Genomic DNA, 24,829 nt, shown 5'->3' with positions numbered 1-24,829 from the left:
ATAACTTTTATACCTTATTTTTCCCCACAGTAACAGATTTTCAATTGATGTTTTTTCCATCATGGCCTTTGTCTGTGAAGAGTTTGTGATTGCCAGTAGAAAAAAACAAATTAGCATTTTTTGAGCACATTCTTGGTGCCTTTCATCTATGTTCTGTACCTTACCTTATGCTTTTTATTTGTGTTATCATTTATTTCTTACCCTAACCCTGCAAGGTAAGCATTATTTCTATTTATAAATTAGGTAACTGTCATACGATGCATTCTTTTTCCCCCTCATTGTATTATTGTTTATTGTTCAACCCTAACTCAAGTAATTTTTTCGTATGTGCAATTACATGTTCTAGAATTCTTTTCTACTTTCCCTCTTTATCTTACTTGCTTAGTTATCTCAAAAAGATACTCTTGCATATTACTATCAATTTTCAGTACTTGTGCTATGTAAAAGCTCTTTTCTGCTATATTACATGCAATGAATTTAGGTTTCTCACTAACATACTTTTTAAAAATTATTTGCAGAAGTAAAATTGTTTATTAGATAAAGTTATGTTAATTAGAAATAAGATTGTTTTTTGCGATGCCTTGGATGGCTCAGCGGTTAAGCGCCTGCCTTCAGCCCAGGGCATGATCCTGGAGTTCCGAGATCGAATCCCACATCAGGCTCCCTGCATGGAGCCTGCTTTTCTCCCTGCCTGTTTCTCTGCCTCTCTCTCTCTGTCTCTCTCATGAATAAATAAATAAAATCTTTAAAAAATAAAAAAAGAAATGATTGTTTTTAAAGTAATAAATGTTGACTGTATATTAGGTAAGGTGAGGAAACAAGGGTTTTACTGTAATCACCCATTTCCAGTGAGAATATATATCTAGATAATTTCTTTTTTAATCTTTGAAGAATTTTCCCATTTACAATAATCTTTTAGTTTTGACTGTATTTAATTTTGTTCAGTGCTTATGCTCATCATTTTATACAACCACTATTTCTTTATTCTTGAGTTCTTTAGTATGATTTTCCTTTATGTTTGACTTCAGTACTGTTTGGGTGGTTTTGACAGTAAACCATGTGACTGGTATGCCTTTTAGCTGTAGAATGTTTTAAATTTTTAACAATAATATTATTAACAGTAAAAACACTGAGGAAAGGATATGTACAGAAATGTCACAGAAAATTAAATACAAATCTGTTAAATACAAATCAAATTAAATACATTAGTAAATTTGTCTACCAGGTTGACATACCTATAGAATTGATAACATTAAGATTGTAAACTTACAGGGAATTAGTCACGTGTTCCTGTGGGTAGTATAAATTGACATAACTAGAATAAGAGACAGTATTTAACCACATTACAAAGTAATATACCCTTTGATTCAGCAACCCTTTCTAGGAATTTATACTTGTGAAATGATGTATATACAGTTACCCATTGCAACACCATTTTTAAATAGTGAAAGAAGAGAAACAACATAAATGGCCATCAACAGAATACTGATTGATTAATCCACATAATAGATTATTATACATCTGTGAAAAGAAACATTTGTCTGTAGTCCAGAAAAAAAGGGAAAAAAATATCATATTTTTATTAGTTTATGCAGGCATACTTCATTTTGCTTTGCTTTGTTGCACTTTGCAGATAACTGCGTGTGTTTGTGTTTTGTTTTGTTTTGTTTTAACAAATTAAAGATTTTTGGCAGCCCTTTGTTGAGCAAGTATGCAGGCACCATTTATTCCAACAGCATTTGCTTGTTTTGTCTCTATGTCACATTTTGGTAACTTTCACAATATTTTAGGTATTTCCATTATTATATTTGTCATGGTGATCTGTGATCAGTGATCTTTGATGTTACTATTATAATTGATTTGGGGTGCCAGGAGCCATGCCTGTATAAGATGGCAAACTTAATGGGTAAATGTGTTCGTTCTGATTGTTCCACTGCCTTCCACTCTCCCATCTCTCTCCCTTTCCTCAGGCCTACTTATTCTCTAAGATACAAGAATAATGACATGAGGCCAAATAATAACCCAAATGGCCGCCAGGTGTTCAAGTGAAAGGGAGAGTCCTGCATGTCTCACTTTAAATCAAAAGCTAGAGATGACTGAGTTTAGTGAGGTGGGCCTGTCAAAAGCCAAGATAGACTGAAGGCTAGGCCTCTTACACCAAACAGCCAAGCTGTGAATGTAAAGGAAAAGTTCTTGAAGGAAATTAAAAGTGCTACTCCAGTGAACTCACCAATGATAAGGTAAAACAACCATATTGCTGATATGGAGAGAGTTTTAGTGGCCTACGCATTCCCTTAAGCCATTGCCTAATCCAGAGCAAGGCTGTAATTCTGTTCAATTCTTTGAAGGCCAAGAGAGGTGAGGAAGCCCCAAAGAAAAGTTTGTAGTTGGCAGGATTTGGTTTATAAGGTTTAAGGAAAGTAGCCACCTCTAAAACATAAAAGTGCAAGGTCATGCAGCAAGTGCTGATGCAGGAAAAGGGACCATGATGAAACATGGACAATGGACACACACTCTTGTTGGATTTCGTACCGGGAGGTGATACAGAGTGCATCTTCTCATAGTTCACTGGCCAAAGTGTCACACGGTCACACCTAATTTCAAGAGAGTAAACAGGTGTATTCTGCCTAAGTGACTAGAAGCCAAGTTAACCAGTATTTGGTGAATTTCACTGGCGACAACAGCTAACTTGTTTTGAGCTTGTGTTTCTCTGATTTTTCCCTGTCTAGATACTTGTAGATTTTCTTTGTCTTAGTATGAATATGACAGACTAATATCTAACCTTAGGTCATAAAAACTGATACTTTGTAAACGCCCTTAATATGGGACACCTGGGTGGCTCAATGGTTGAGCTTCTGCCTTCGGCTCAGGGCGTGATCCTGGAGTTCCAGGATCGAGTCCCACAGTCGTGCTCCCTGCAGGGAGCCCGTTTCTCCCTCAGCCTGCGTCTCTGCTTCTGTGTATGTCTCATGAATAAATAGAATCTTTAAAAAGAAACTCCTTAATATGAATTTAGATCATTTTTCAGTACAAGATATTTGTTTTTCAATCTTCATTATTTTATGATCTTTGGAAAATATATCATCATACAAATGTTTGAAAAACATTTTTAGGGACACCATAGTAGCTCAGTAGGTTAGACGTATGCCTTCAGCTCAAGTCATGATCCCGGATTTCTGGGATCAAGCCCCAAGTCAGGCTCCCTGCCAGGCAGGAAGCCTGCCTCTCCCTCTCCTCTCTGCTTGTGCTCTATCTCTTTCTCTATCTCTGTGTCTCTCTCAAATAAATATTTTTTAAAAGAAGAAAGGAAAACATTTTTAGATAGTGCTTTAATTTTTCAGGAAACTCATAGTGATACTCTGAGAAAATGAACTCTAGGAAATCAGTACATTGGACCTATTCTATCCTAAACTATGCCTCTTGAAACAAAGTGGCATTACAACAGAGAAGTTGAATTGTAGTGATGTGTATGTCAACGTGTCACGCCTAAAAATATAACTTGAGCAGCTAATGCCTGAATTTATTCTGAACTTCATCTTGGCAATTTGTCCCTAAGCGGATGGAGAAGTTTCAGAAAAAAAGGAAATAGAGTTAGTAAACACTTACAAAGATGTTTAAGTACAAATTAAAACTATACTCCATTTCATTAGTAAATTGGCTAAAATAGATCTATTTTTTACCAGGAAAATTAAGCATAAAAGAGAGTCCCCCTTATTATAACCACTCCCCCATGCACATACATAAACTTCCCCTGTTATTAACATCTTCCCCAAGTATAGTACATTTGTTAAATTGATGAATCAATTTTAGTATGTTTTTATTAACTAAAATCCCATGGTTTTCATAAAGGTTCACTCTTTGTAATGTACAATTATGTGGGTTTTAATAAATGCATAATGTCATGTATCCACCATTACAGTGCCATACAAAATAATTCTACCACCCTAAAAATCCCCTGTGCTTTATCTACTCGTCTTCCTACCTGCAACCCTTGGCAATCACTAATTATTTTATTGTCCCCCATAAGTTTTGCCTTTTCCAGAATGTTACATAGTTTGAATCATAAAATATATAGCCTTTTCAGATTGACTTCTTCCGTTTGTCATATGAGTTTAAGATTTCTTTATGTCATTTCATGGCTTGACAGTCTCATTTCTTTTATTTGCTTAATAATAATACAGTGTATGAATGTGGCATTGTTGATGCATTCACCTATTAAAGGAAATCTTGGTTCCAATTTTTGGCAGTTGTGAATAAAGCTATTATAAAGACATATATATATATATATATATGCGGACATAGTCTTCAACTTAATTGGGTAAATAACTTACGAGCACCAATTGCTGGATCATATGCTAAGACCGTGGTTAGCTTTATAAGAAGCTACTGATCTGTCTTCCAAAGTAACTGTACCGTTTGCTTTTGTCACCATATGCATCTTCATTAGCACTCAGTATTCTCAGTGTTTTTAACTTCAGCTATTGCAGTTGAGAGGTGGTGGAATCTCAATGCTGTTTGTATTTGCAGTCCTCTAATTATGTATAATAAGTAATTTTTCATATGCTTATTTTCATCTATCTTTGGTATTTTATGACCATTTTTGAACTGTTGATTTGTTTCTTATTGATATATTTTAAGAGTTATTTGTATATTTTGGATATGTGTTTTGCAAATACGTTCTTCGAATCTGCGGTTTGTCTTTTAATTCTATTAATCCTTTTCTTGGCAAGCATTTTTTTCATTTTTTTAAAGATTTTATTTATTTGAGAGAGAGAGCGTGTGTATGCACACAAGCCAAGAGGAAAGGGTTAGGGGGAGAGGGAGAAGCAGACTCTTCGCTGAGCAGGATCCCTACACGGGGCTCAATCTCAGGACCCTGAGATCATGACCTGAGCCAAAGACAGACGCTTACCTGACTGAGCCACCCAGGTGCACCCAGTTTTTTTTTCATTTTAAATAAGTTCAGTTTATCAGCCATGGATTGTGACTTTGGTGTTAAATCTAAGACTTAATCACTAAGCCCTAGATGTAGGTTTTCTCCTATGTTTCCTTCTAGAAGATTTTTGGTTTTGTGTTTTACATTTAGTTTGGTGATTGATTTTGAATTAATTTCTTTGAAAGGTGTAAAAAACAATTTGAAATCTTTGAAATCTGTGTCTAGATTCTTTTTTTTTTTTTTAATATGAATGTTTAAATTGTGTTAGAATTTGTTGACAAGGCTATCTTCTTCTTTGAACTACCTTCACTTCTTTCTCAGATGTCAGTTAATTGTATTTGTGTCCATCTATTTCTGCCTGTCTTGATTAGTGTAGCTTTATAGTAAGTCTTAAAATTGGGCAGTGTGCTTCTTCAATATTGTTTTGGCTATTCTGGGTACTTTCCCTTTTTGTATTAACTTTAGAATTAATATATTAATTTCCAAGTACTGGAAATTTTTGAGCTAATTTGTAGTTTCAATCTATAAATCACACTGTAAAAATTGGTTTCTTTAACTATTGAATTTTCACATTCATGAACATGGGCTATCTTTCCATTTATCTTTCCATCTACTTAGGTATTTCCTTGGAGTTTTGTGGTTTTCCTCTTATAAATCTTATATATTTCATTAGGTTTGTACCTACATATGTAAATATTTTTGATACTAATGTGAATAGTACTATGTTTTAAATTTCAGATTCCAAGTGTTCATTGCTTATATATAGGAAAGCAAATTACTTTTGTGTATTGTTTTGTATCTTGCAATCTTGGTTTAATTGATTATTGGTTCTAAAAATTTGTCAATTCTTTGGGATTTTCTACAATCATGTCATCTACAAGTAGAAGAAAGTTTTATTTCTTCCTTTCCTCTTTCTTTTTATACCTTTATTTCCTTCTCTTATATTTATTATTCACAGGCTGTGTTTAAGCATTGAGGATAAAATTAACTGATATTATACAAACCCTCAATATGAATTTGTCTGTTTTCACTAACAAATAATTTTATTTTTGAGTATTCTCTTTCATTTCTTCTTGTCCTTTCTTAGGATTAGCCTTTGATCTCATTTCTCTGTGTTATTTCTCCATGTTTCTTTCTTTTCATCTTTTTCTTCCTCTCCCTCAGCATTCTGGAATATCTTTAGTGTGATTTTCTTCGTCTCGTCCATTGTTTGCTCCTTCTTTTTTTTTTTAATTTTTTTTTTTTTAAGATTTTATTCATTCACGAGAGACACAGAGAGATAGGCAAAGACACAGAGGGAGAAGCAGGCTCCATGCAGAAGCCCAATGTGGGACTCTATCCCGGGACTCCAGTTTTAGTATTTGTGCTGCTGAAGTGAGCACTATCCTGGGACTCTAGGATCTCGCTCTGGGCCAAAGGCAGATGCTCAACTGGTGAGCCACCCGGGCGTCCTCTGTTTGCTTCTAATGTGATACTGCATTTTAGTTTCTAATAATCCTTCCTTCTAGTCTGCCTCCTTGTCATGCACCTTCTTAGTCTGTTGTTTGTGTTTATTTAAGTCTGACTTAAAGAGCCCAAAATATTTATTTTCTAAAATATACATTTTCAGCAGTATTTAATCTTTTTCATCAGCTTACTATCTCCTTTCATGTTATACCATCTTTATATAAACTCCTATGTCAGTTTTTTTCTACCGTTTCAGGGCTTAGGGAGATGATAGCCATTAAGACGGAGTAGTTTTCAGTTAATAAAACAGATTGTTCTTGTTATGCTGGCATTTTTGTCCTAATGTTACTACATCTTAAACCAGAGCCCTGTGATGGGCTTTGACCAAATCTGACTTCAGTAGAATATGGAAGAATCCTGTACTTGATGTTCCAGTACTATTTGATTCATTCTTGTTGCACTCCGATATTGAGAGGTCAGACAGCTGACGAGCACTGTTTAACTTTTCTCACTTTTGTAGTTTATGTGTAGAGTATCCCAAGACATAAATTGTTTTAGACAAGAACTCTCATGTAAATTTTAATATAAGAAATAAAATTACGATATATTTATCACCGAGCAATTTGAAGTACAAAAATTTTGGAATCTACAGTTTAATTGATAAAGATAACAGTTAGTGGGGCACCTGGGTGGCTCAGTCAGTTAGGCATCTGCCTTCAGCTCATGTCATGATCCCGGGGTCCTAGGATTGAGCCTCACATTGGGCTCCCTGCTCCGCCCTCTCCCTCTGCCAGCTGCTCTGCCTACTAGTGCATGCATGTGGGCACGTGTGTATGTGAGCGCTTGCTCTGTGTCAAATAAAATCTTTAAAAAAAAATTTTTTTTTAAAGATAGCTGTTATGGTGGCTTATTGTATTTCAAACATTTTATTAAAAGAAATAGATGTAGGGATGCCTGGGTGGCTCAGTGATTGACTGTCTGCCTTTGGCTCAGGGTGTGATCCCCAGTTCAGGGATTGAGTCCTGCATCAGGTTGAGCATCTTCCTTTGGCTCAAGATCTGACCCCGGGGTCCCCGGATCAAGTTCCACATTGGGCTCTCTGCAGGGAGCCTGCTTCTCCCTCTGCCTGTGTCTCTGCCTCTCTCTGTGTGTCTCTTATGAATAAACAAAATCTTTTAAAAAAGAAAAACAGATGTGATTCCAAATGACAATCTGTCATTTGGAAAATGAAAATACTCTTCAATGTAGAAATTACTGTAGCCAAAGAAACAAATATTAGGAATAATAATAGTAGATAAGCATAAAAATCCCTGGCTGCTGGCAGGTCTAAATAAACTATGCCAGTATGTTTATAACATTGTTAGCTACAAAGACTGGAAGTAGGGTACCCATATTAGTCACCCTGCTTGGGTAGGATAACCTACCAAGTAGGATAACCAACTTTTTTTTGGTAAATAATTAGTTTAAAGTATTTGGAAAGATGACATTGTATGTGAAAAATACTGAAATTATACAATTGGTTACCTATTACACACAGTAAGTTTTAGCAACATCGGAATTGAGCTAAAATTATTTGAAAACACATATGTTAATACACTTAAATTCTTTCAGACCTCACAAACACATCATGAAAAGGTAAGAGCTGATCTAGGCAGATCATAGTAACTTGTTTGAAGTAAATTCAATGGAAACGGTGCTATAAACTTGTTTTAACTCTTTTTTTAAAGTTTTTATTTTAATCACCTGGTGTTCATTGAGACAGGTGCACTCCTTAATCCCCATCACCTATTTCACCCATTCCTCCTATCAACCTCCCCTCTGGTAATCATCAGTTTGTTTCCTGTCTGAGTCTGTTTCTTGGTTTGCTTCTTTTTTTTTTTTTTTTCTCTCCCTTTGCTAGTTTGTGTTCACAGTTCACTAAATTCCACATTAGAGTGAAATCATATGGTATCTGTGTTTTTCTGACTGACTTATTTCACTTAGTATCATACTCTCTACCTCCACCTATGTCATTGCAAATGGCAGTATTCCATTCTTTTTTATGGCTGAATAATATTCCGTTGTGTGTGTGTGTGTGTGTGTGTGTGTGTGTGTGTGTGTGTATCTTTTTTATACCTTAATCTATTGATAGATACTTGGAGTGCTTCCATCATTTGGCTAATGTAAATAATGCTGCCGTAAACACAGAGGGGCATATTTTCCTTTGAATTAGTACGAGAGAGTTCCTTTTTCTACACATCCTTGGCAACACCTGTTGTTTCTTGTGTTTTTATTTTAGCCATTCTGAAAGGTGTGACATGATAGCTCATTGTGGTTTTAATTTACATTTCCTTAACGATGAATAATGTTGAATATCTTTTCATGTGTCTGTTGTCCACCTGTACGTCTTTTTTTTTTTTTTTTGGAGAAATGTCTGTTCCTATCTTCAACCCATTTTTAAATCAAATTGGGTTTTTTTGGATGTTGAATTGTGTCAGTTTTTTATATATTTTGGATACTAACACCTTATAAGATACGTCATTTGCAAATATCTTCTCCCATTCAGTTGCTTGCCTTTGAGTTTTGTTGGTTGTTTCCTTCACTGTGTAGAACTATTTATTTTGGTGTGATCCAAATAGTTTATTCTTGCTTTTGTTTCCCTTGCTTCGACGAACCTATCTAGAAAGGAGTTAGTATGACCAGCGTCAGAGAAATTACTGCCTGTGCTCCCTTGTAGGATTTTTATGGTTTCAGGTCTTGAAGTTAGGTCTTCAATCAGTTTTCAGTTTATTTTTGTGTGTGGTGTAAGAAAGTGGCCCAGTTTCATTCTTTTGCATGTTGCTCTCCAGTTTTCCTAGCGCTGTTGAAGTGACTATCTTTTTCCTGTTGGATATTCTTTCCTGATATGTCAGATATTAGTTGAACATAAAATTAAGGGTTTATCTCTTGGTTTTCTATTCTTTTCTCTTGATCTAATGGTCTATTCTTTACCATATCATAGTGTTTTGATTAATGCAACTTTGTAATATAACTTGAAGTGTCAAATTGGGATGCTTCCAGCTTTGATTTTCTTTTTTCAAGATTGCTTTGCCTATTCAGGGTCTTGTAGTTCCATAGAAATTTTAGGATTGTTTGTGCTAGCCTTTGTGAGAAATGCTGTTGGTATTTTGACAGGGATTGCATTAAATGTGTGGATTGCTTTGGATAGTATAGACATTTTATCAGTATTTGTTCTTCCAACCATCAGCATGGAATGACTTTTCATTTCTTTGTGTTGTCATCAGTTTCTTTCATTAGTTTTTACAGTTTTCAGAGTATAGGTCTTTTACCTCCTCAGTTGTGTTTATCTTCTATATGTTACTATTTTTAGCACAATTGTAAATAGTATTGTTTGCTTAATTTCTCTTTCTACTGCTTCATTATTGGTGTATAAATGCAACAAATTTCTCTACATTGATTTTTGTATCCTGCAACTTTACTGATTCCATTTTTTTGTTTTAGCAGGTTTTTTTGTCCCAGTCTTTTGGGTTTTCTATATGTAGTATCATGTCATCTGTAAATAGTGAAAAGTTATACTGCTTCTTTACCTATTTGGTTGCCTTTTAATTTCTTTTTGTTCTCTGATTGCTGTGGCTAGACTTCCAGTCTTATGTTGAATGATAGTGGTAAAAAAAAAAAAAAAAAAAAAGAATGATAGTGGTGAGAGTGAGGGTCGCTTGGGTGGCTCAGTTGGTTAAGCATCTGCCTTCACTTCAGCTCAGGTCATGATTCGAAGGTCTTGGAATTGAGCCCCACATGGGGCTCAGTGCCAAGTGGGGAGCCTGCTTCTCCCTGTCCTTCTGCTGCTTCCCTTGCTTGTGCTCTCTCTTTCTCCAAAATAAGTAAATGGCTAAAATCTTATAAGAAAAAAAAAAAGATGGTGAGAATAGATATCCTTGTCTTTTTCCTCACCTTAGGGGAAAGGCTCTCAGTTTTCCCCCCATTGAGGAAGTTGTTAGCTGTTGGTTTTTCTTATATGGCCTTATTATATTCAGGCATATTCCCTCTTAAACCACCTTTTTTGAGAATTTTTATCCTAAATGGATGTTATACTTTGTCAGATGGCTTTTTCTGCGTCTGCTGATCATACAGTTCTTATTCCTTTCGGTTATTGATGTGTTTATCATGTTGATTTGCAAATACTGAACTACCCTTGCAACCCAGGAAGAATTCCCACTTGATCATGGTGAATGGTTTAATGTGTTGTTGATTTGGGTTTGCTAGTATTTTGTTGAGGATTTTTGCATCTGTGTTCATCAGGTATCTTGGCCTGTAGTTCTCCTTTTGTAGTGTCTTTATCTGGTTTGCGTTTCAGGGTAATGCTGCTCCCATAGAATGAATTTGAAGCTTTCCTTTTCTGTTTTTTGGAATATTTTGAGAAACATAGGTATTAACTGTTATTTAAATGTTTGATACAATTGGCCTGAGAAGCCTTCTGGCCCTGGAGTTTTTGTTTCTTGGGCGTTTTTTATTACTGATTCAGTTTTCTTGCTGGTGATCAGTCTTTTCAAATTTTCTATTTCTTCCTCTTTCAGTTTTGGTAGTTTATAAATTTCTAGGAATTTATCCATATTTTCTAATTCAGTGTTGGCATGTACTTTTTTGTAAGTCCTTCTATAATTGCTTGTATTTTTTGGTGTTTGCTATCTCTCATTTGTGATTTTATTTGTTTGGGTTTTTTTTTTTTTTTTTCTTGTTAAGTCTGGCTAGAAATTTATCAGTTTTATGGATTTTCTCCCCCCAAAGAATCGCTCCCAGTTTCATTGATCTGTTGGTTTTATTTTGTGTTTCTGTATCATTTATTTCTCCTCTAATCTTTCTTATTGCCTTACTTCTGCTGATTTTAGGGGTTTTTTGTTCTTTTACTAATGCCTTTAGGTGTAAGGTTAGGTTGTTAACTTGAGATTTTTCTTTCTTCTTGAAGTAGGTCTATATTGCTATCGCCCCTCTTCAGACCACTTTTACTGAGTCCAAAGGCTATTATTAACCCTTGTTTTTACATATTCATTTGTTTCCATGTGCTTTTTAATATCTTTTTTGGTTTTCTGGTAGAACCATTTATTATTTAGTAGCATGTTATTTAACCTCCATGTATTTGTGGGTTTTTTGAGATTTTTCCTTTGTGATGGACTTCTAGTTTCATTGCATTGTAGTCATAAAAGATACATGCTATGGCTTTAATTTTTTTTTTTTTTAATTTGTTAAGGCTTGTTTTGTCACCTAATATGTGATCTTTTCTGAAGAATGTTCCATGTGCACTCAAGAAGAATGTGTATTCTGCTGTTTCAGGATGGGATTCTGACTATTAAATCCTTCTTGTCCAGTGTGTCAAAGTCATTGTTTCCTTATTGATTTTCTGTTTCGATGATTTGTCCACTGATATAAGTGGGGTGTTAACGTCACTTACTATTGTATTATTATCTCATTTGTATTTGTTATTAACTCTTTTATGTATTGGTGTGTTCTCATGTTAGATATATAAACATTTACCATTGTTCTATCTTGTTGGATTGTCCCCTTTATTATTCTTTTTAATTCCTTTCCTTTTTTTCTATTTTTTTTTTTTAAGATTTTATTGATTTATTCATGAGAGAGACAGAGAGGGAAAGACATAGGCAGAGGGATAAGCAGTCTCCCTGTGGGGACTGATGTGGGACTCAATCCCAGGACCCCGGGATCACACCCTGAGCCAGAGGCAGACACTCAACCACTGAGACACCCAGGCATCCCTGCCCCCTTTATTATTATATAGTGTCCTTCTTTGTCTCTTGTTACAATCTTTGTTTTAAAGCCTATTTTTTCCAATAAAAGTATTGCTACTCTGGCTTTTAGTATCCATTTGCATCATAAATATTTTTCCATCCCCTCACTTTCAGTCTGCAGATATCTTTAGGTCTAAAATGAGTTTCTTGTAAGCAGCCTATGGATGGGTTTTGTTTTTCTATCCATTCTGTCACCCTCTGTCTTTTAATTGAAGCATTTAGTCCATTTGCATTCAAAGTAAATATTGAAAAATATGTATTTATTGATACTTTATTATTTTGTGCTTGTTTCTGAAGATTTTCTCTCCTTTCTCTTTTTCATGGTTTGCTGGTTTTCTTTAGTGATAGTTTTGGATTTCTTTTTTTTTTATTCTTTGCATATTTAGTAGTCATTTTTTATCTGTGGTTGTCATTATGTTTGTGACATTTTCCATGTATAGTAGTCTGTATTAAGTTGATGGTTGTTCAAGTTTGAACCCATTCTTTACTCTTCTTCTCCCTGCATTTTAGGTTTATGGGGTCATATTTTACATCCTTTTTCTTGTGAATTCCTTGTCTTATTTTTCTACAGGCATATTCATTTTTACTGTTTCTGTGTTCCTCCCTTCATCTTATCGCTTTTGGTCTCTCTCTTCCACTCAAAGAGACCCCACCCCCTTTAATATTTCCTGCAGGGCTGGCTTAGTGGTCATGAGCTCCTTTAGTTTTTGCGGAAACTCTTTGTCTCTCCTTCTATTGTGAATGATAACCCTGCTGGAAATAGTATTCTTGGCTGCAGATTTTTCCCATTCAGCATTTTGCATATAACATAGCACTCTTTTCTGGCTTGGAAAATTCCTGCTGAAAAATTCACTGATACCTTCTTGGTATTTCCTTTGTATGTAATTTTTTTTTTTTTTTGTCATGCTGCTCTTTTTATTTTTTTCTTTATTCTTAATTATAAGAATTATAATTGTCTTGGTGTGGATCTACTTTTGTTGATTTTGTTAGGGGTTCTTTGTGCCTCCTGGATTTGGATATCTATTTTCTTCTCCAAATGTGAGAAATTTTTAGCTGTTATTTCTTCAAATGAATTATTTACCCTCTTTGCTCTCCTCTTTTTCTGGGACTCCTATAATAATTATTTACTATATTGGGTGGTGACACTGAAGTTTCCAAGTATTCTAATTTTGTATAATTCTTTTTCTTCTCTTTTGTTCAGCTTGATTGTTTTCCATTACTCTGTCTTCTGGGTCGTTAATTTATTCCTCTGCTTCTTCCAGCTTGCTGTTCACTCCATCAGGCATGTTTCTCATTTCATTTATTGAGCCCTTTATCTCTGCTGTTATTCTTTATCTCTGTGTTAATGGTCTCACTGATGTGCTCCAGTCTTTTCTCAAGTCCAGTGAGTATACATACAATCATTGTTCTAAATCCTCCATCAGGAATGTTATTTATATCTGTTTCATTTTGATGTCTGACCATGGCTTCGTCCTTTTCTTTCATTTTGGACAAACTCCTCTTCTCATTTTATCTAAGTCTCTGTATCTGTTTCTGTATGTTAGAAAAGTCAGTTATGTCTCATGTTTTTGAGGGCAATGGCTTAAAAAAAAGTATTTAAATTCAATTTAATTAACCCATACTGTGTTATTAGTTTCAGAGGTAGAATTCAGTGATTCTTCAGTTGCATAGAATAGTCAGTGCTCATTATTTCAAGTGCCCTTATTAATGCCCACCACCCAGTTAGCTATCCCCCTATTCATCTCCACTCCATCAGCCCTCAGTTTATTCCCTCTAGTTAAGAGTGTCTCATGGTTTGCGTCCCTGTTTTCCTCTTACTTTATTTTTCCTTCCCTTCCCCTATGTTCATCTGATTTGTTTCTTAAATTCTACATGTGAGTGAACTCATAGTGGTATTTGTCTTTGACTGTCTTATATCACTTAATATATTCTGGTTCTATCCACGTCATTGCAGATGGCAAGATTTCATTCTTTTTGATGACTGAATAATACTCCATTGCATACATATACCACATCTTCTTTTCCATTCATCTGGACATCTAGGCTCTTTCCACATATTGGCAACTGTACACATTGCTGCTGTAAGCATTGGGGTACAGGTGCCCCTTTGAATCACTGTTTGTATCCTTTGAATAAATACCTAGTAGTGTAATTGCTGGATTGTAGGGTAGCTATATTTTTAACTTTTTGAGGAACCTCCATACTGTTTTCCAGAGTGGCTGCACCAGTTTGCGTTCCCACCAACAGTGTAAGAGGGTTCCCCTTTCTCTGCATCCTCACCAATATCTGTTGTTTCCAGACTTGTTCATTTTAGCTATTCTCACTGATGTGAGGTGGTATCTCATTGTGGTTTTGATTTGTAGTTCCCTGATGGAGGGCAATGATTTTATGAGTAAGAGGTTCTATAGTGCCCTGCATGTAGTGTCTTCTCTTCCTCAAGACCTGGCACTTCTGAGAATGTCAGAGGATTTGTGCTACATGCACTCTGCTGTTGTGTTGTCCTGGCTACTTTATCTTTCAGGACAGTCATCTGCAGATGCTCTTTTCCTCTTGTAGGATGTATTTGGTCCCTAGCCTGAATGTGATTCATCTTAACTAGATGTGCTCTGGTTTGCTTGTAAAATGATAACCTTTAACCACTATCACCTGAATCAAGTGTGAGGCAACGTTGTATTGGCAGGAGTTTAAGCCAGTCTTATGAGGGCGGGAGGCCCCACTGTGGTGGGACTGAGGCAAAAGTGGCTGGGAAGGGCAATTCACCATGGCATGGAGCTGGGCTTGGTATAAGGAAGTTTAGTAGCAAGTGTGGGTGCTAGGCTGTTTTCTTTGAGTAGCTCTGTGTTTATGCTGATGAGCGTTGGAGGTAAATGGTACCTGTCAGTTCATTTTTTTTCTCCCAGAGATCTCTCTGTGAATACCCTCTCCCTGGGACACTCTGAGATGAGCAACTAACCTCTGCACTATGTGCCTCACGCACTCTTTAGATTGCTTTATGTCTGCAGACTGTTTTCTCTGCCTTCTCTCCAAGAGCAGCCCCAGTGTCCTTCAGATTCTCCTCGAAACAAGCATGCTGACCTTTGGAACTCGAGTCTTTAAGCCCCACTGGTTGCAAGAACTCAAGAAATTGAGGCCCTCTAGCTTTCCAAACCAATCTTTTGGGGATTCATTTCCTGTGTACTCCCCTGTGTGTTTGTCTCACTTCTCTGAGACTGTGGCTTCCTCCTACCACGTTGGCTCCGATCCATTTCTCTCCCAAGATAAGTCTCTGCATTTCTACCATCTTTGATGTGGCCTCTTCTCTACCCTTAGTTATGGAGCTTTCTCTGCCAATCTTCAGGTCAGTTTCTGGGTGATGATTTCATTGATTTGGATGATTTCATTCATTTGTTTGGATGATTTCATAGGTTATCTACTTGTATTTATGAGAGGAAGCAAGCCTAGGATCCTCCTACTCCACTGCCATCTTCCTTTGTGAAAAACTTTCTTCATGCATATGTAAAATGAATGTGTTTTTATTACTGCCATTTCATTATGCAGAGAATTTGAAATAGTTTTCAACAATTTACCAACCATAAAATAATTTAAAACCTATAATCAGACCCAGGGAAATGTAACCATTATGTAAGTAAGATATCAATTAATGGATGGAAGAACATTGCAGATTACTAAGGAGCTGTCGTAAAGGCCGTACTTTGATATACCATGTTTGTATAATCTGGGAATGAAGTCTTGTGGTAGACTCATACTTGCTCTAAAGGCCAAGAAGTACCACTTCATTTTCTGACAGTTCTCTATAAAGAATGTCACTTCTTAGCTGGTGTTTATTTCATAGTATGACAGTTGATATTTTGAGATATCCCTTTTTAAGAGGACTTAGATTACCTATGATCTGAGGTAGAATTCCATTGGGGTTTATTTAGATTTATTTATTTTGAGAGAGCACACATGCACACAAGAGTGAGTATGGGGTAAGAGGCAGAGGCAGAGAGGGAGAGAATCTTAAGCAAGCTCTGTGCTCAGCAAAGAGCCAGATGCTGGGCAGGATCTCACCACCCTGAGATCATGACCTGAGCTGAAACCAAGAGTTAGATGCTTAATGGGCTGAACCATCCAAGCAAAGCAGAATTCCATTTGTTATACCAGAATACTTAGTATTTTTGATATCCTTTTGTGAAACCTAATTATTTATTTATCTATTTATTTTTTGAGACCTAATAATTTAAAATGTTATTTGCTTCTATTTCACAAAAGTGTTGCAGTGACATATATAATGTTCCAAATACAAATAGTATTTTTTCAAAATGGAACCAGTTCTTCCAGTGTCTTTTTTGAGTATCCTTTTTTGATTGTCTTCACAAGGGCATATTTAATGGATTCTCAGTTACACTTAAAGAGGATGGTGTTCGTGGTTTGGCTAAAGGATGGGCTCCGACTTTCATTGGCTATTCTATGCAAGGGCTCTGCAAGTTTGGCTTTTATGAAGTTTTCAAAGTCTTGTATAGCAACATGCTTGGAGAGGAGAATGCCTATCTCTGGCGCACATCACTATATTTGGCTGCCTCTCTCAGTGCTGAATTCTTTGCTGACATTGCCCTGGCTCCTATGGAAGCTGCTAAGGTTAGAATTCAAACCCAACCAGGTTATGCCAACACCTTGAGGGATGCAGCTCCCAAAATGTATAAGGAAGAAGGCTTTTAAAAGCATTCTACAAGGGGGTTGCTCCTCTCTGGATGAGACAGATACCATACACCATGATGAAATTTGCCTGCTTTGAACATACTGTTGAAGCATTATATAAGTTTGTGGTTCCCAAGCCCCAAAGTGAATGTTCAAAGGCAGAGCAACTGGTTGTAACATTTGTAGCAGGTTATATAGCTGGAGTCTTCTGTGCAATTGTTTCTCATCCTGCTGATTCTGTGGTATCTGTGTTGAATAAAGAGAAAGGTAAGCAGTGCTTCTCAAGTCCTTCAGAGACTCGGATTTAAAGGTGTATGGAAGGGACTCTTTGCCCGTATCATCATGATTGGCACTCTGACTGCACTACAGTGGTTCATCTATGACTCTGTGAAGGTCTACTTCAGGCTCCCTCGCCCACCTCCACCTGAAATGCCAGAGTCTCTGAAGAAGAAGCTTGGGTTAACTCAGTAGATTGATCAAAGCAAATGTGGACTGAATCTGCTTGTTGATCAGTGTTGAGAAAAGTGCAAGAGGAACTTTTTTATATATTTGACAGTGTAGGAAATTGTCTATTCCTGGTATAATTACTGTAGTATTCTTGCCTAAGGCAAGAGTTTCAAACCACTGGTGAAATAAACCCAACTATTAATGAAAAAAAATTAATTTTTATTTATTTATGATAGTCACAAAGAGAGAGAGAGAGAGAGAGGCAGAGACATAGGCAGAGGGAGAAGCAGGCTCCATGCACCGAGAGCACGATGTGGGATTCGATCCCGGGTCTCCAGGATTGCGCCCTGGGCCAAAGGCAGGCGCTAAACTGCTGCGCCACCCAGGGATCCTTTGCCTTCACTTTTAATATCATCTTCACTAATTTTCTTTTGTATACATAGCCTATTTTGAGGGACCATTTATTTTCTAATTGTAGAGGTAGCTTTAATATTAGTAATTCTTTATCATTATTCTTCTTTTTAAAAGCTTTTTGGGGACACCTGTGTTGCTTAGCAGTTAAGCATCTGCCTTTGGCTCAGGGCATGGTACTGGAGTCCCAGGATTGAGTCCCACGTTGGGCTCCCTAGTGGGATCCTGCTTCTCCCTCTGCCTGTGTCTATGCCTCTCTGTGTGTGTCTCATGAATCAAACTTTAAAAAAAAAAAAAAGCCTTTTGGCTTTTCTTTAGTTCTATTCATTTTTAAGTTTTAAAAATATGCAATATTAATGTGAAGAGATGTGTATTATATTGCAATATAATTGTAATAAGATAGCACTACTCAAAAAAGAAGAGAATAGGAAGTATGTAGCATAGGAATATGTGGTTATAAAAATCTGAAACTTTTTAATTGAACAATTTAAGGTGGTATAACACTCTTAGTGTATTTTTAGTAGTAATTATTGTATTATTATTAGTAATTTTTTTTTCTTTGCAAGCTATACATTTCTTTAATAAGGTCTTTCTCTGTATACAGTAGCCTGCCTTAACCCTTAGGACATACATTCCAAGACCCTAGTGAATGCCTGAAGGCAAACCCAGGGATAGTAACAAACCTTATATATACTGGGGTTTTTTTTGTTTTTTTTTGTTTTGTTTTGTTTTTTTACCTGTGTTAAAATTTAATGTATAAGTTAGGCAGAGTAAGACGTTAAGAATAACAACTAGTAATAAATAGAATGATTATAATATAATAAAAGTTATATGAATGTGGTATTTCTGCCAAAATATATTGTACTTAACCTTCTTGTGATGATGTGAAATGATAAAATGTCTACATGATGAGATGAAGTTAGATGAATGATGTAGGCATTATTATGTAACATTAGGCTACTATTGACCTTCTGCCCATAATGTCAAAAGGAGAATCCATCTGCTTCCACATCGCATGCAACTGAAGCTTCAGATAAGGGGTGGCTATTATACCTAGCAACTAATAGAGGAAACCTCTCTTTTTCAACTTATCCTCTTGGTATTCTTTTTATTTTTATTTTATGATAACATACAGAGTAATTAACAGTATTTCATAGAAATTAGTATGTTGACTGGGGTAGACTTTTTGCAATCATATAGCATTGTTCTAATACATGTTTTTCAATAGCTTTTAAATGATTTCAGTTATATTTAGGTGAATAAATGTTAAAGATGAATAATGAACTAACACAGGAAGTTCTCAAGTGGCTGTAGTTATATGTGATTTATAGAGAAATATGTCTTTGACAGTTGTTTCTAAGCATTTATTAGTTTGGGAAGATGATTGAGGGACCGTGACAGTCCTAGCTTTTGGCATCTTGAGTTAGATGTTAGATGTTCCACTTAAACTTTTATCTACGAATAATGTGCAAATTTATTTGTTTAAAATGGCAATCTTTTTATGTTACTCTGTTCCCATTATTCATAGTTTTAAAAAGAATATGGGCTTACGATTTTTTAATCTATTATTAAATATTCCATAAACTTTTTAATACCATTTAGTTAATAAACCATGCTCTGAAAGAACTAATGGAAGTAGAAGAAGTGAGTGAAAATGTTTTACAAGTTCACCTAAATGGTAAGTAGATCCTCATTTTGCCATTGGAATGAATATAAGCCTTGCAAGCTTTTTATAATATAAAATTTATTTTACTAGTATGTTTTAAAGGTAGATAATAATTATAATTTAAAAACATGATCCATGTTTAACTTTCACTTTAATATACCATACATAGTATTTTTAGAAATTAAATAATAATAGTAGAAGAGGTACACAAGGACTCTTGGTTTTTTGGTCTTTCTTTTCTCTCTTTAAAACAAAAGAATGCCAAGGAAAGTAGTTCTCTGAGTTTACCAAATGTCTTCATTGCTGAGTTTCAAAAAGGAAGTAATGTTAACTAACAGACTTTTGATATTTTTCTTTCTAGTTAAATTTAAAAACAATTAGAAAACTTACTTGACTAGAAAATAATCTGCACTGTATCAAATAAATATTTCATTTTAGTTAAATGCTTTTAATTGGACTTTATTTCAGGACTGCTGCAGATCAATGATAAAATTGCCCTAAAGGAAATCACAAGGCAGTTAAATCTGGAAAATGTAGTTGGAGATAAAGTTTTTGTAAGTATCCTTTTAAATAGGCTTTAACTTTTGTGTGCCATAGATATTTTTGTATTTTTGGAAGGCTAGGGACTGTTACAGAGATTCTAAATTGAAATATAAAAGATTCTTAACGTAAAAAAGTATAATGTACTAGGATGCATTTATGCATATCTTTATGTTTAGATTTTTTTGAAGTAGATTATATTGACTATAAAATACCCGAGAAATCCATGTTTATGTAGATATTATCAGACTTTTTTTTATCTTTAAGTATTTTGATTCCCTATCTTTGGAGATAGTTTAACATATTTTTTAAAGTACTACACTCTAGCAGCCTGTTTTTAGTCTCCTGAGACTTCTTGGGTAGCTGGGAGTAATAAAGGGGAAATGTGCTGAATTTGAAACTACAAAAGGTAGAGTTGAGTCTTGTCTTAAAACTATTGACTACTTGATGATCATGGCTAATGAGTATTTCTGAAGTTCAGATTTCTCACCTGTGTTAAATATGCATTATCTTATACTTCACAGATTTATTTTAAAGACAAAAGGAAGCATTAAACAATTTATGTTTAAAATTGCTGGATTGGTAATGTAGCATTTATATATATTATTGCATAATATAAAATGTCAGTTACCTCTTATTATTAAAATGTTTTCAGAAACTTAATTCATATCTCATTATTGTAACAGCTTTGGAACCTAAGGATAATGAACATCAGGGATTTAAATGAAACTAATTAGAAATGTTTTGGAACTTTCATTAGACTTTTTATACTATCACTTGATTTATAGGGTTGAAGAGAAACATGATTAAATTAATTCATAGATACTTTAGTTTTCATAATGAAATAACTTAACCTCATACTGTTATTCAGTTGAAGTGGTTGTGTACATACCAAGTTCATTTTTTGCTCACTGGTGATCATACAGTGTTATCACTCTAGTGTGTACTCTTTTCTGCAGTGACACAGCCATTGTTGTGTAAGCCTCTGAGCATTTGGTAATTTCATTCTTTAGTAATAATTACCTATGAAAAGGTCAGCCAACCATGTGTTACCCTTCCACAATGTTTAAAGGTTCAGCATGCCCCTCTGTAAGTCTAACGTTTTATCTCCTGTTCAGAATGTGATGTTGAATACAGTGGCCTACTTGGTCAAGATTTACTATTATGTAGTCTCAGTTTGGCTTTTGGTTTGCAATTGATGTTAAACTGGGGTTTCTGACTTTCCTAAATGGACCTATTCTTATTGGATTCATAGGAAACAATAAAAGGCACAATTATTTATCATTTCTATTGTTATCATAATCATCACATAGAGTGATTATTAGTTTAACCTCTACATTATATAGATAAGAAACCTGAGGCTCAGAGAGCATAATTAGCTTCCTTAAGGTCATAAAATGACAAAGACTGGACATTAGGAACCTAAGTCACTTAACCCAGACGCTTTCTGTTTTGGCATACTTACAGCAAATTTATATATTACTATACATATATACATACGTATATGTATATAAGGATATTCTCATTTGCATATGTACTTATATAATAACATACTTAACACTTAAAGTCAGGTATAACCGTCTCTTAAAAAATAAGGAAAAGGCAAGCAACCTTTGGATAACTTTGACCACTGATTGACCCACAGATTGCCTCTGAGGTTTTGTTTATATTATGAAAAATACCTCTTGCCCTACCTATCTTGGAAATGTTGATTTGACAAGATACAGTTATAAAATATGCCTATTAGCTATTTTATATCTGTTCTCTCCATTGGGAAACAAACAAGTGGATTTATTTTCTCCTTTATGTCTTTGCAAATTTAAAGTTGGCTATTTCTTTAAATTAAAAACTCTGAATGAAGTAAAAATTAATGATACAAATGAAAAAATATTTTAACAAAGCCTTTATCCACAAGTTGAAACATCTGGGTAATGCATCTGCTCCTCGTTAATTTCCATGTAGAATATTTAAGTTGTATCCAAAAATATTTTGGCTATGTTCCAAGTAAACATAGCCAATTTTGATATGATATATATGAATTCTATAAAATGCTCTTGAATAGGGGAAAACTATTATAGTATGTAATAATTTGAGGCAATTTCTTTTCGTGTTCCCTTTTAGATCTCATTTAAATTTGTGCACATGTATTTTTAACAGTACGTTTTTTGGGGGATGCCTGGGTCGCCCAGCGGTTGAGTGTCTGCCTTCAACTCAGGGCATGATCCCAGAGTCCTGGGATTGAGTCCCACATGGAGCTTCCTGCATGGAGCCTGCTTCTCCCTATGTTTTATGTCTCTGCCTGTCTCTCTTTCATGAATAAATAAATAAAATCTTAAAAAAATATATAGTATGGGGTTTTTTTGTTTGTATTTAAATTCTAGTTAGTTAACATAGTTATGTATAAGTTAACATATAGTGTATACTGGTTTCTGGAGTAGAATTTAGTGATTCATCACTTATATGTAACACCCAGTGCTCCTTAATGCCCATCACCCATTTAGCCTATCCCCTGCCCAGCCTCCCATCTGTTGACCCTCAGTTTGTTCTCTATAATTATGAGAGTCTTATAGTTTGCCTCTCTCTTCTCCCTTACCCCTTCCCTTTTGTTCATCTATTTTCTTAAATTCCACATATGAGTAAAATTATATGAGCATTTTTTTTAGTGGTACAAGTTAATCTATTTGACGATACAAAGTGCAGTGATTTCTTGTTCTCTGGGTGTATTTAGAATACAGCAAGTCTTAAAAACTGCCTTTAAATTAAAAGTAGCATTTTTACAGACTCCATCTAGAAAATATAAAATTTGAGCATGACAGAGTAATGCCATTTTCAATACTATATCCATGTCTCCTTTTATATTTAAGTTTTTAATGGTGCACCTGGAAATATCCAGCTTAGAATCTGTCTACTTACTAATCTAGGAATACAAACATAGTATCTATATAATGCCTAAGAATCAGATAGTCCTCTTTGTATCATTAAACTTTTAATTATGGTTTCTTTTTTTTTTTTTTTTTTTTTTTTTGTTACTCAGGGAAGTTTTGCCGAAAACCTTTCATTTCTTCTGGAAGCTTTAAAAAAAGGTAAATGTTAGTATATTTAACATCATCAAAGGTATCTTTTAGCTTTTTCCCCTGATTATAAAAGTGATACATATTTTTCCAGAAAAAAAATGTGAAAAGCCATAATACAATGATCACTGTAATCCCTCGACTGTTAGAGTTATTATCCCAGTTATTATTACTTTTAAAGTAGTCTCCATGCTCAGCATGGAGCCCAGTTTGGGGCTTGAACTGATGACTCTTGAGATCAAGACTTGAGCTGAGATCAAGAGTTGGGACCCTTAACTGACTGAACCACTGAGGCACCCTGTGATTATCCCAATTAACATTTGGTTTCATATCTTTATTTACCTGCAATTTCTCGACGATACAGATGGATCTAATTTTTTATAAGAATAAAATAAGTTCCCATATTGTATAATGTGTATCTTTTCACTGAGCAATATGTTGTGAGTTTTTTTCCATGTCAGTAAATAGTGAGTTATATCATCATTTTTATGGTTCTCATATATTGTTTAATAAATTACCTGTACTTAAAAATGTAATAAATAATAAATTATTAATCACCAGTTATGAAGTTTGATTTCTAACTTTATATAATTAGATGCTTAGATGCTTAGATGATCTTTTAGATATTTCCTAGGATAAATTTAATGAGTAGAGTTCTGGATTAAACACTACCATATTTAAAAGAATAATTATAGGGGCCTGGGTGGCTCACTTGCTTAAGTGTCTGCCTTCAGCTCAGGTCATGATCCCAGTGTCTTGGGATTGAGCACTTCAGCCGGCTCCCTGCTCAGGGGAAAGTCTGCTTCTCCTCCTCCTTTCCCCACTCCCTTTACCTCTCCCCCTGCTCCTACTGTCTCTTTTTCTCTGTCTCTCTCAAATAAATAAATCTTTAGAAGGAAAAGGAAAGAGAAAAAAAGAAAGTAAAACTATAACCAAATTACCCTCGAAGTTCCATTTCAAATCTAAACATATTTAAGAGTACCTTTTCGGGATCCCTGGGTGGCGCAGCGGTTTGGTGCCTGCCTTTGGCCCAGGGTGCGATCCTGGAGACCCGGGATCGAATCCCACATCGGGCTCCCGGTGCATGGAGCCTGCTTCTCCCTCTGTCTATGTCTCTGCCTCTCTCTCTTTCTCTCTCTGTGACTATCATAAATAAATTAAAAAAAAAAAAGAGTACCTTTTCCTTTACAACTTTGATTTACAATTATTAATTTTCATGTCTGCCTGAGAAAAAATACATCTCATAGTTTGATATGCATAATTGTGGTGTTGATGATGCCCATCACTTCATATTATTATTGGACACTGATATTTCCTGGTTTATGTATTTTCTTGTTGGTTCTTTGCCTTATTTTGGTGGTGTTTATCGGATACTCACTTAGAATTCATGCACTCATTTTTCTCTTACCTTGGTTTGGACTTTTGTGCTGAAAAGAAATTTTAAATTTTTTATGTAGTCAGTATTTTTCCCTCGAGTTTGAAGGTGTTCGTTTCTATTTTCATATAATACATATATTTTGTAATTTGACACGAATTATTTTGATAAGGTGTTAAGTGAAGAGCTAATCTTGCATACACTACTTTTCCCCGTTGATTTTAATGGTGTATTTTATCAAATACTACATTTCTATATTATACAGATTTGTTTATACACTCTTTGAGTAGTCCTTGTGATTTTAATGCCCTTTAGGTTACAGTATATGTTTTGTTATCTGTTCATTGTCCCCATACCAGATTTTCTTTTTACTTGTTTGTGTAAATATAAAGCCATAAACCTTATGATAATAGTGATTCTTCTGCTAAAGTAGTTTCCCTCATTGTAATGCGAAAAATGAAATCCCACAGAGTCATATAT

At 35.0% G+C, this 24,829-nt stretch overlaps 2 protein-coding genes across 4 annotated transcripts in view; both read left to right on the top strand.

Moving 5' to 3' along the window:
* Window positions 1–24,829, top strand: part of ORC4 (origin recognition complex subunit 4) — an 86,765-nt gene that overhangs the window by 38,530 nt on the left and 23,406 nt on the right. For all 3 annotated transcript variants that reach the window (XM_038565137.1, XM_038565139.1, XM_038565138.1), the window contains exons 5-7: window positions 19,300–19,375; window positions 19,832–19,917; window positions 22,938–22,986. In XM_038565137.1, the coding sequence (XP_038421065.1) occupies window positions 19,300–19,375; window positions 19,832–19,917; window positions 22,938–22,986 (211 nt within the window). The remainder of the gene's footprint in view (window positions 1–19,299; window positions 19,376–19,831; window positions 19,918–22,937; window positions 22,987–24,829) is intronic.
* Window positions 15,013–17,405, top strand: LOC102154192 (phosphate carrier protein, mitochondrial-like). The gene is given in 4 exon segments (XM_038565223.1): window positions 15,013–15,025; window positions 16,496–16,854; window positions 16,857–17,108; window positions 17,110–17,405. Coding segments are annotated over 4 exon segments (825 nt in total). The 3' UTR covers window positions 17,311–17,405.

Source organism: Canis lupus, chromosome 19 (genome assembly GCF_011100685.1).
Source record: "Canis lupus familiaris isolate Mischka breed German Shepherd chromosome 19, alternate assembly UU_Cfam_GSD_1.0, whole genome shotgun sequence".
Lineage (NCBI taxonomy): Eukaryota > Metazoa > Chordata > Mammalia > Carnivora > Canidae > Canis > Canis lupus.
The sequence above is the reverse complement of the archived record's forward strand: the minus strand, read 5'-3'. Positions and strand labels throughout refer to the sequence as shown.